Source organism: Tamandua tetradactyla, chromosome 10, assembly GCF_023851605.1.
Source record: "Tamandua tetradactyla isolate mTamTet1 chromosome 10, mTamTet1.pri, whole genome shotgun sequence".
Lineage (NCBI taxonomy): Eukaryota > Metazoa > Chordata > Mammalia > Pilosa > Myrmecophagidae > Tamandua > Tamandua tetradactyla.
Genome location: NC_135336.1, coordinates 93,990,383 through 94,003,073, shown reverse-complemented (window position 1 = coordinate 94,003,073; position 12,691 = coordinate 93,990,383). Strand labels below are relative to the sequence as shown.

The 12,691-nt window shown below is 38.3% G+C and overlaps 1 protein-coding gene across 7 annotated transcripts in view; it reads left to right on the top strand.

The window, feature by feature from the left end:
- CRYZL1 (crystallin zeta like 1) overlaps nt 1-12,691 on the top strand; it is a 64,567-nt gene that overhangs the window by 22,503 nt on the left and 29,373 nt on the right. For 5 of the 7 annotated variants that reach the window (XM_077118891.1, XM_077118893.1, XM_077118890.1 and 2 more), the window contains one exon: nt 649-721. In XM_077118891.1, the coding sequence (XP_076975006.1) occupies nt 649-721 (73 nt within the window). Of the gene's footprint in view, nt 1-648; nt 736-6,440; nt 6,563-12,691 lie in introns of those variants that run through there. The other 2 variants (XM_077118895.1, XM_077118894.1) reach the window with 2 other exon arrangements.

The window sequence follows — 12,691 nt, the reverse complement described above, 5'->3', positions numbered from 1 at the left end:
TATCTCTGTGCACTCAGTTACTTCAGTAGCCAAAGTACTTATAATTAATTTGGTCAGAGCCTAAAAAATACTAGTCCCTTAAAAATAAGTAATATGTCATTTGAAAAAAGAAACTCCAATCTCCATGAATCTGAAATCATTCAGCATTTTCCCTATGTTTATCTGCCACTTTTCCCCACCTGTACCCCAATCCAAAATCAAGTGCTTTTTTGGGTGTGGAAGAGGAGAGCCTTTTATTCTCATTGAACACATGCCAGACTTTTACCCATGCACTCTTCAAACTCCCCTAAGGAAAAGGACTAATAAACACTGTTTAGCCCATTAAAAATGGTTTAGCTATAATTTTCCATCATACTTGGCAACATCAGGATTTTAAAGGATGTTAATGGTGATGTGAGCATAATATTCATGCCTCAGTCCTATATATATAGATTAATCCCTCAGTAAACTCTTGGTTTCCTACTTTGTAGAGAAGCTTCTTTTGTGAAGTTTTTTGGTTTGTCTTAAAATACTGTAGTGAATTCTTAATTCCAAAATTGAATCATTTTACTTTTTCTTTGGTTTTGTTTTTACTCTTGCTTTCTTCTTGTATGAGAAGAAGCCTGCATTCTGGATAAGAGTGTATTAACAGGTTTTATTATGCTTTAGCTTCTGGCTGAAATGAAGATAGAGAAGGATTTCTTTCCTGTTGGAAGAGAAGTTGCTGGAGTTGTGTTAGATGGTAAGTTAACAAATGTAAGTATCTATATTTGTTCTCTAAGGTAAAAGAAATTAAGTCCTAGCTAATTGGTTTACCAGTATATAAAATTGTACACACATTGGGCGGGCCGCGGTGGCTCAGCGGGCAAGAGTGCTTGCCTGCCATGCCGGAGGACCCCGGTTCGATTCCCGGCCCCAGCCCATGTAAAAAACAAACAAACAAACAAAATATAATAAAATAAGAAAATGTTTAAAGATGTTTCCCTTTCTTCCTCCTTTCCTTCCTTCTATCCTTCCTTCCTTCTCTGTCTTTCTAAAAAAAAAAAAAAAAAAAAATTGTACACACTGTTTCAAATATAAAATTTAATTATGCAGGAACATTTTCCCTTTTTTTTTTAATTATAAGAAAAAGAGCACTTAGTTGTTGTTTTATAATCGCATGGCTTATTACAGGTCGGTAAATATTTGTGGGTTGTATTTATATAAACCCATGAGTAATATATTGAATAGAATGACCTGTCATGTCCCTTTTATATTTACAAACCAACATAAATTACTTCTGTAAGTTAGTTTTGAGCCAAAATGTATATAATAGAAATTATATTTGCATTAAATTTTTTGTTTGCCTAAAATCAAACATTTAAAAGTTATACACTTGGAAATTATGATTTTTGGGGAGAAGTAACCAATAAAATTTTGTGACTGACTTCAGTTTTTCCAAATTGTATTTAGTAAATAATGATCTTAACATGTAGAACAACGTGCCAAAGTGTTTGAAATAATTATTTGTTTCTAAATAGACCTATTCTTTTTTTTTTTTTTTTTTTTGCATGGACAGGCACTGGGAATCGAACCCAGGTCTCCAGCATAGCAGGCGAGAACTCTGCCACTGTGCCTGCTGAGCCACCATGGCCTGCCCTAAATAGGCCTTTTCTTAATAGTTCATGATTAGTCAGCATATGCTTGCTCTTATGAATGAATGTGTGATAGATAATGTGGATTTGACTGTAATTGAATTTTATCTGTGGTTTTAACCCACAAGGTATTTGACACTTTCTCAGTATAATCTTCTGACATAACTAAATGACATTTTTCATTTCCTCTCCTTTTTTTCTGCTCAGATTGAAGATAATATACAAATAAGAAGTATAATGCCAAAAGATGATTGATCATTTATTCATATATTCATTTGTTCCATATTTAGTGAATACTTGCTGGGTGAAGAGTTTGGTTTTTGCTGGAGCAAATAAACTGAACAGTGATGGGGGCGGAATACAAGAAATTTGGCAACAGAGAAACATTTTCCAGAGAAAATTTTCCTTCAAATATGCAGACTAAAGGGTGTGGAACAAAGTATTTTAGTGGTGATATGAACACTGATTCCCCATACCCAGAAAATGATGCAGGAGCATAAGCAAGGGCCATACTCATGGGGAGCCTCGCGTCAGACTGTGTTTTAGTTAGACTATTAGAGTGGCCATATTAAGGAAAGATTTGAGGCAAACCAGATTGTAGGCAAGAGAACTGGTTGGGTTATAGAACTAAAGTCAAAAGATAAAATCCATAACCTGGGCAGAGGTGGAGAGGAGAGTCGGATTTAAGGAATATTGAGCAAGTAAAGTCAATAGGACTTAATAGTTGATTGGAAGTGGGGAATGAAAAAATAGAAAAGAACTAGCAGTGACTTCCAGGATTCTGGTTGATGTATGAATTGGTGCCACCAAATGATAAAGAAAGAGTATCAGATTTGGAAGAAGATGGTAAGTTCAGATTTATACATGTCAAATTCAAGATATCTGACATCTCACCAGAGATTTCTAGTTGGCTGTTATATATGAGTTTAAGGTCAAGAGTGAAAGATGCATGGTGAAAATGTATGTATTTGAGAGTTGTCAGCATATTAGTCATACTTGAAATAGATTTAATGAGCTCACCCAGGAGAGAGTAGAAATGGAGGAGAAAAGTAAACATAGCATGGGAGTGACATCATCAAAATGGCGACATAAAATATCCCCTGAAAAAGCCTCCCCAGAGATTATCAAATAAAAGAACAAATCCCACTTGTTTAGAGCTCTTGAGGATGGTACAGACTGGTGAAAGACTCCACAAATGCTGAGTCAAAGGAAAAGAAAACTGTCAGGTTGGAAATTTCCATCCTGGATCACTAGTGTTCCCCCTCCCCCATATTCAGTCTCATGCAGCTTGGGAGTCCTTCAAAGGGCAGCCCAGGTCCTTCCCCTCACAAACAAAGGCTGTAGAACCACATGCATCCAGGCTTAGGGACCCAAGTCTTTAGAGACCTAGGGTGGACCATAAGCCTCAGAGGAATGCTAGCTACACAAGGGCCCCAGTCAGGGAGGAGGAGAAGAGAGACTGCAGTAGAACTGCTGGCAAGAACTGTTGTGCCCTCGCTCAATCTAGTTTCCATTGACTTGAACACCTAAATGCAAAACACTTCTCTGAAGTGACATCTTTTTGAGTTGACCCCATGTGGCTCTCATGGCCAGAATACCTTAACAAGGAAGAAATTGGAGGCAGGAAAAAAAGGGAGGAAGAAGGGGTAAACTGAACTGATGTTAAGCTAGGACGGGTCCTCGAACTGGAAAGTGTAAGGAAAATGGGGGAGTGAGGATGAGAACTTGAACAAGTCACACAAGGTGGGTAGAAAATTCTGCACAAAAACGGACAGAAAAGATCAGGATTCCCAGAAAAGGAACAGAGGAAAGGAAGCTTTCTTTTGGGGATGAAACAATTGCACAGAAAGTGTAGTCTTAAAAATTGTACTGCATATCCAGGGCAAGAATCATAAGAAAATTGCTGAGAAAATCAGAACAAACATGGGCTATTCTCAAGGTCTGGAATGGACCAAGCATCAAAGAAAAAACTTCACACAAAGCCAGTAAAAAATAAAACCTTAGACTAGAGGGAGATATGGACCTTAAGAGTTAAATCATCAAGATAATCACGTATTCAGACAGCAGCAAACAATTACATGCCATACTAAATGTCATGGTCAGGTTCATGTTCACCTTGGCCAGATGGTGGTACCCAGTTGTCTGGTTGGGCAAGTGCTGGCCTGTCTGTTGCTGTGAGGACAGTTCATGGACTTAAATCATCATCATGTTGGCTGCATCCACAGCTGATTACGTTTGTAATCAGTTAAGGGGAGTGTCTTCTGCAATGAGTGATTCTTAATCTAATCACCAGAAGGCTTTTAATGAGAATTCAGAAGAGACGGTTACTCTTCCTGCTTCAACCAGTGAACCTCTCTTACGGAGTTTGTCCAGACCCTTCATTGAAATTGCCAGCTTCACAGTCTGCCCTACAGATTTTGGACTATTCCCACGATTGTCCTGCCAGCCTCTGCTGAGAATTCATCGAGGACCTTCATCAGAGTTGCCAGTTTGTGGCCTGCCCTACAGACCTTGGACTCTATATTCCCATGGATTCGTGAGACACTTTTATAAAATTTTTTTATCTACAAATATCTCCTGCTGATTCTGTTTCTCTAGAGAACCCTAGCTAATACAGCTTGGTACCAGGAGTGGGGTGATGCTGCAGTTTGCACACACTGAACATGTTGGAATGACTTTTCAATTGAATAAGCAGAAGATTCTGGAGGAGTGGTGAGCTTGATAGAGAAGGCCTAGAATGCTTTGAAGAGACTATTGTTTAGAAATGTGGACTGTAAAGATACTTCTAATAAGGCTCTAGGCAGAGATGAGGCACATATTACTGCAAACTGGAAGGAAGACGATCCTTGTTTTAAAATGGCAGATAACCTGCCAAAATTGACTAGTGGCTTTGGCTGGAAGGAAGATTTTAAAAGCCATGAACTTGGATATTTAGCAGAAGAGATTCCCAAATTGAATGTGGAAAGTGCAGCCTGGTTTCTCCTCACAGCTTATAGTGAAATGTGACAGGAAAGAGAAAGCTGAAAAATGAGTTCATGGGTAAAAAGAAACCAGAAATTGATGTTCTGGAAAATTCTGGACTTCAAGGAAAGGAAACCCCAGAGAATGGTGCTCCATGTGCGAATTTGGCCAAATGTGGATCCAGTAACTCATTTCAGAGAGAGCAAGAATTGGCCATGGCGTTACCCAGGAAAGATTTGTGAAAACTTCTTAAGTCTGATGGGCATGATTCAAGGCTCCTGCGTAGAAAGCCAACAAGAGCCTTGCGTTATCTGTATAAAGAGACATGCTGCCAGTTGAGGCTGAGAGGGACAGGCAAGGGACACATTGGAGGAAAAATAACTTCCGAGGCAGAACCATGGAGGCTGAGGTCTGAAGTCAAGAAGCCTCGAGCTAGAAGAGTACATGGAGAGGGTGAGTTTGCCCCAAAGGCGGAGGGTGAGCCTTCCCATCCTAAATCATGCAGCCTCAGGCATTGGAAAGAGTGTAGCACACTCCTGGGGGTTGAGGGGAGCCTGGCTGCCAGGATAATGAAGGGGTCGAGCATGTGCCTTGGAGATGGCAGAGAGCCTGGGTGAGGCTCCAGTGCTTGGAAAGGGTGGAGCTGGTAAAATGATGGTTTCCCCAGTGTCCCCCAAGGTTGCATTCAGAGAGAGATAGGCCACTGCGTAGGCCCTTGGAAAGGGTAGGCTTGCCACTTTCTGAAGCCCCAAAGATAAATGACTCTCAGACTTTGAAATCTAATGGAGATTGCCCTGCAGGTTTTCAAAGCTGCTTGGGTCCTGGGACCCCTGTGTTCCTTCCAGTTCCTCCCTATGGAAATGGGTATATGTACCCTATGACTGTTCCTCCTTTGAATGTTGGCAGCAAATAACTTGTTTAAGTTTCAGAGGTTCAGAGTCTGCAGAAAATTTTGCCTTAGAACAGACCATGCTTGTAACTAACTTTGATGAGACTTTGTACTGGTTTTAACCTTATATTGCATTTCTGTTATTACTGAAATGGTTTAAGGCACTCTGATATTGTTATGGAATGAATGTATTTTATATACAGGAAAAACATTTTTTTTTTAGGGTCCAGAGGGTAGAATGTGCTGGTTTGAAAGGATTTATTTATCCCAGAAAAGCCATATTTTAATCCTCATCAGTTTTATGGGAGCAACATTTCTTCTAATCCCTATTCGGTCTTACAGGTTGGAAAGTTGATTAGGTTATCTCCACAGAGGTGTGACTCAATCAGTTGTGGGTATTAAATTTGATTAGATGGAGACGTATTCTATGTGGGTCTTGAGATTCCTGTAACAGGATATGATGGAAATTGGTTTGTAGGAAGAAAAGGTATTAATCTCAAATCCACCAGCCTTCAGATCTGGGTAGACAGTAACCAGATGGTTTATTGGCATCCAACAGTAGTTTTCATTTTGTGCATCCACTGACTTTCACTTATTCTGATATCTGTAATGTGGCCAATTCCTTCAGTCAGAGAAATGATCAAAAGATTTTTTATATTTCAGATCCTCCTGCTCCTACCCCCATTCAGCCTACAATTCATTGGCATCCCTCAACTGTTAACATCAAGGATCTAACAACAGAACCTAAAAAATTGCCCTTCCCATTGTCAACTTTGGCAACACTTAAGAATTACATATTGACATGATCATTGCTAGTGCAATAGGTGGGGGGTTTCTACGTAGTACTTTTAAGTGTTTTGACTAGAATATTCTGCTGAAGGGAAAGAAGGACGTTTCATGGCAACTCCTTTACCAAGGACTACATTCCAGCTTCATATATATGCAAAAAGAATCACAAATTGTTGTTTTTTTCACAGGATGAGCTTGATTCTTAGCCAGACTGTAAAAAAAGAAAATAAAAATCTGATGAACAATCTGCTATGTAAAGACTACTTAGAAGAGCTTGAAGAAACTCAGTGGAACAACGTTGAAAATCTCAGTAGGTTCGAAAGACAATGGATTATTATGAGGATCTAAAAATGGAGATGAGTAGCCTTGTTTCTTGAAGATTATTGATTAAGATACAATGTTTACAGTGTGACTGTGTGATTGTGAAAACCTTGTGTCTGGTGTTCCTTTAGGGTATAGACAGATGAGTAAAAAAGATGAATTAAAAAACTAAATAATAGTGGAAACAAAGTTTGAAATATATTGGGTAGATGGTCAGTGAGAGGGAGGGATAAGGGTTATGATGTGTATGAGTTTTTTCTTTTTCCTCTTTGTATCTTTTTCTGGAGTGATACAAAATGATCATTCTAAAAAATGATCATGGTGATGAATATACTACTGTGTGATGATATTGTGAGCCATTGATTGTACACCATGTATGGAATGTTTGTATGTTGAGAATGTTTGTGTTTATATGTTGTTTTGTCAATAAAAATATTTTTTAAAAATTGGGGATGAAGTTTGTCAGTGATAAACATGACAAAAATGAAGATGACTTAGTTTCACATGTAGATCGTTCCATAACTTCCAGGAGGGAGTGATATGTTTACCAACCACTAAATGTGACTTAACTTTGTACAGTGTTTCATTTCATACTCGTTGGTCATTTTCAGATTGTTCATATTTTTTCTTGAGAAAGAATAAGCTTTTTCAAGTTCATTTTCAAGCTTACTTTTAATATTCTAATCTGATAAATGAAAATATTAAATGTATCTGAGCTGCTTAATTTTTTTTAATGCTGTACTACTGTCTCGAGTTCTAAATTTTTAAAAAATATTTTTATTGAGGAATCTCTGTGCACATATGGTCTAATCATATTATACTCTCAGTGGCTCTCAATATCATCATGTACTTGTGTATTCTTTACCGTGATCATTTTTAGAACATTATTGCATCACTCCAGAAAAAGAAAAGGAAAAAAAAGAACTCATACATCCTATACCTCCTTACTCCTCCTTCTCATTGATCACTAGTATTTTAATCTGCCAAATTTTTTACCCTTTATCTCCCCCTATTATTTATTTATTTATTTATTTTTCTCCTTTGTCCATACCCTGAATAAAAGGAGCATGAGACACAAGGTTTTCACAGTTACTTAGCCACATTGTAAAAGCCATATAGTTATACAGTCCTCTTCAAGAATCAAGGCTACTGGAACACAGTTCTGCAGCTTCAGGTACTTCCCTGCAGCCACTCCAACATACCATGAACTGAAAAGGGTTATCTATGTAATGCGTAAAAACAACTTCCAGGATAACCTCTCAACTCTGAACTCTCTTCAGCCACTGTTCTAGTTTGCTAGCTGCTGGTATGCAACACACCAGAGACGGATTGGCTTTCAATAAAAGGGGATTTATTTAGTTAACATATAATTCTTCGGAGGAAAAGCAGCTAACTTTCGACTGAGGTTCATTCTTACCTGGGAAGGCACAAAGCAATCTCTGCTGGCCTTCTCTCCAGGCCTCTGGGTTTCAATGTCTCCCCAGGGTGATTCCTTTCTGCATCGCCAAAGGCCTGGGCTGAGCTGTGAATGTTGAGATGAGGTATGCTGAGCTGCTTGGGCTGTGCTACATTGAGCTCTCTCATTTAAGCACCAGCCAGTTAACTCAAAATCATTCATTGCAGCAGGCACTCCTCCTAGCTGACTGCAGATGTAATCAGAAACAGATAAGTTTCATATGCCATTGGCTTATGTCCACAGCAATATAACCAGGCATCTTCACCTGGCCAAGTTGACAACTGAATCTAACTACCACAGCCACTGAGACTTTTTAAAACATTTTTTATTGTATAACATATATACAAAGCCAAGAAATAAAAAAGCAATAGTTTTCAAAGCACTCTTCAAAAAATGAATACAGGATAGATCCCAGAGTTTGTCATGGACTACCATGTGATCTTCTCATATTTTCCCTTCTAGCTGCTCCAGAATGTAGGAAGCTAGCAGGCTTATATACTTTTTTATCATTACAGTTGGCTTTTTTCCCTTCCTTTTTTTGTGAAAAATAACATATATACAAAAAAGCTATAAATTTCCAAGCACAGTACCACAATTAGTTAGAGAACATATTTCAGACTTTTTTTTTTTTACATGGGTAGGCACCGGGAATCGAACCTGGGTCCTCGGGCATGGCAGGCAAGCACTCTTACCTGCTGAGCCACCATGGCCCGCCCCATATTTCAGACTTTGACATGGGTTACAGTTTTAAGTTTTTATTTCTAGCTGCTCTAAAATACTGGAGGCTAAATGAGATATCAGTTTAATGATTCAGCATTCATATTCATTTGTTAAGTCCTATCTTCTATGTATAGTTCCACCGTCACCTTTGGTCATTCCATACCTCTTATTCGGGTTGTTTGGGCTATGGCAATTCTTAATTTTTGCTAGTGGAAGGATCTGTGTTGTAGTTTGCTAGCTGCTGGAATGCAAAATGCCAGAAACAGAATGGCTTTTAAAAAGGGAAATTTAATAAGTTGCTAGTTTACATTTTAAGGCCGAGAAAATGTCCCAATTAAAGCAAGTCTATAGAAATGTTCAATCAAAGGCATTCATCCAGGGAAAGATACATTGATTCATAAGAAGGCGGATGAAGTTCAGGGCTTCTCTCTCAGCTGGAAGGACGCATGGTGAACAGGCATCATCTGCTAGCTTTTTCTCCGGGCTTCTGATTTCATGAAGCTCCCTGGGAGGCATTTTCCGTCTTCATTTCTAAAGATTGCTGGCTCGTGAACTCTCTGCTTCGTGGTGCTACAGCATTCTCTGCTCTCTCTGAATCTCTCATTCTCTAAAATATTTCCACTTTTATAGGACTCCAGTAAACCAATCAAGACCTACCCAAATTGGTGGAGACACATCTCCCCTAATCCAGATTAACAACCACTCTTGATTGGGTTACATCTCCAGAGAGATGATCTAATTACAGATTCAAACATACAGTATTGAATAGGGATTATTCTGCCTTTACAAAATGGGATTTTGATTAAAACATGGCTTTTCTAGGTCCGTGCATCCTTTCAAACCAGCACAGTCTGTCAGTAATAGGTAGGAAGATGGAACTACCTGATGTTCTGGAGAGGCTGGGCTAGGTTTCAAGACTTGTCTGGACCAGGGACCCATAAGGAAGTTGTAGGTTTCTGACAAGTTACTCTAGTGCCTGGAACCCTTGTGAAATCTTATAAATTGTCCTAGATGTTCTTTAGAATTGGCTGGAATGGTCCTGGTTGGGATTTGGCAGGTTGTGACAGGTAGCAAGGTCCACTGAGCCTTTATTTTGTCTCATTTTTCTCTTCCCCCTTTTGGTCAGAAAGGCTTTTTCATTCCCATGGTGCCGGGTCCCAGCTCATCCCCTTGAGTCAGGTCTCACTTTGCCAGAGAGATTTATACCCCTGGAAATCATGTTCCATGTAGAGGGGAGGGCAATGAGTTCACCTGCCAGGTTGACTTAGAGAGGCCACATCTTGAGCAACAAAAAATGTTCCCTGGTGGTGACTCTTAGGCATAATTATAAGTAGGCTTAGCGTCCCCTTTGCAGAAAAAACCATCATGGGGCAAGTCCCAGGATCAAGGGCTCAGCCCATTGAATTGGTTGTCCCCACTGCTTGTGAGACTATCAGGAATTCCCTGGATTGGACAGTTGAATATTTCCTTCTTTCTCACCAGTCAAATTGCCAGAGCAGTTTGACAAGAAAATGAAGTAAAAGTCACCCATGTTGGAAAGGAAGAGGTAAAATTCTCACTGTTTGCAGGTGACATACTATAGGTTGAAAATACCGAAAAATCTATAGCAAAGCTACTAAAGCTAATAACCCTGCAGAGTGGCAGGGTACAACATCAACAACCAAAAATCAGTAGTGTTTCTGTAGTGTTGAGCAATCTGAAGAGGAAATCAAGAAAAAAATTCCATTTATAATAGCAACCAAAAAAATAAAGTATTTAGGAATAAATTTAATTGAGTATACAAAAAACCTATTCCAGAAAACTACAAGAAATTGCTGAAAGAAATCATAGAAGACCTAAATAAATGGAAGGGCATCCTGTGTTCATGGATTGGAAGACTAAATATACTTAAGTTGTTTTTTCTGCCCAAATTGATGTATAAACTCAATGCAATACCAATTAAAATCCCAACTTACTTTGTTGAAATAATAATAAAAAAAAAATAGCCAAATTTATTTGGAAAAGCAGGGTGCCCTGAATAGCTAAAGATATCTTGAGAAAGAATAATGAAGTAGGAAGTCTCATACTATCTGACTTTAAAGCAATATTATGAAGTTACAATGGTCAAAACAGCATGGCATAAAGATAGATATACTGACCGATTGAATCAAAGTGAGTGTTCAGAAATAGACCCTCTCATTATGCACAATTGATCTTTGATAAGGCAGTCAAGCCAACCCACCTGGGACAGAGCAGTCTCTTCAATAAATGGTGTTTGGAAACTTGATATCCATATGCAAAATAATGAAAGAGGATCCATATCTGATACCCTATACAAAAATTAACTCAAAATGGATCAGATACCTAAACAGTGTTAAAATCATAAAATTGTTCCAAGAAAATGTAGGGAAACATAAATCTTGTAATAGGAGGTAGTTTCCTAGACCTTACACCCAAAGCATGAGCATTGAAAAAAGAAATAGAAAAATGTAATCTCCACAAAATTAAACACTCTTGTGCAGCAAAAAACTTTGTCAGGGAAGTAAAAAAGTAGCCTCTGCAATGGGAGACAATATTTGGAAACCACGTATCAGATAAGGGCTTAGTATCTAAAATATATAAAGCGATTCTTCAACTCAACAAAAGAAAAACAACCCAATTTAAAGATGGACAAAAGACATGAACAGTCACTTTTCAGAAGAGGAAATACAAATGGCCAAAAGGCACATGAAAAGATGCTCAACTTCACTGGCTATTAGAGAAATGCAAATCAAAACCACAATGAAGTATCTCACATGCATTTGACTTATCAAAAATTAAAAAAAAAAAAACAGGTGCTGGACAGGATGTAGAGAAAGAGGCACACATATCCACTGTTGGTGGGAATGTAAAAAAATGGTACAACCACTCTGGAAGTCAGTTTGGCAGTTCCATAGGAAGCTAAGTATAGAATTGCCATATGATGCGGCAATCCCATTGCTAGGTATATTTTCAAAGGAACTAACAGCAAGGATGCAAATGGACATTTGTATAACGATGTTTATAGCAGCATTATTTACAGTTGCTAAGAGATGGAAACAGCCCAAATGTCTATCAACAGACAAGTGGCTAAACAAGCTATAGTATATCCATACAAAGGAATATTACACAGCTGTAAGACAGAATAAAGTTGTGGAGCATGTAATAATGTGGATGAACCTCAAGGACATTATGCTGAGTGAAGTTAGCCAGAAACAAGAATAAGTGCTGTATGGTCTCACTATTATACTCAGCATCTTCCAAAAAAAAGAGAGAGAGAGAGCGGGGGACACTACCTAAATAAATCTTTGAGGCCCATATCACCCTACCTAATACCAAAGCCAGATAAAGATACTACAAGAAAAAAAAATTAGAACAATTTCTCTTTTGAATATAGGTGCAGAAATCCTCAAGAAAATACTTGCAGATCAAATCCAGTAACACACCCAAAGAATTATGATGCACCATGATCAAGTGGGTGGTTCAATATATGAAAATCAATTAATGTAGTACACCACTTTAACAAAATGAACGGAAAAACCCGTTATCATTGCCACAGAATCAGAAAATGCATTTGACAAAATCCAGCATCCTTCTTGATAACACTTAGAAAAATAGGAATAGAAGGTAATTTTCTCAACATGATAAGTGGCATACATGAAAAACCCACAGCTAACATCATTCTATATGGGAAAAGACTGAAAGATTTCCCTCTAAAATCTGGAACAAGACAAGGATGCCCACTGCTCCTCTTTTATTCAGCATTGTACTAGAAGTTCTAGCCAGAGCAGTTAGGTGAGAAAAATAAATAAAAGACATACAAATTGGAAAGGAAAAAGTGGAGCTTTCATTATTTGCAGATGACATGGTTTTATATATATACAAAAGTCCCGAAAAACCTGCAGTAAAGCTACTAGAACTAAAAACAAATTCAACAAAGTGTCA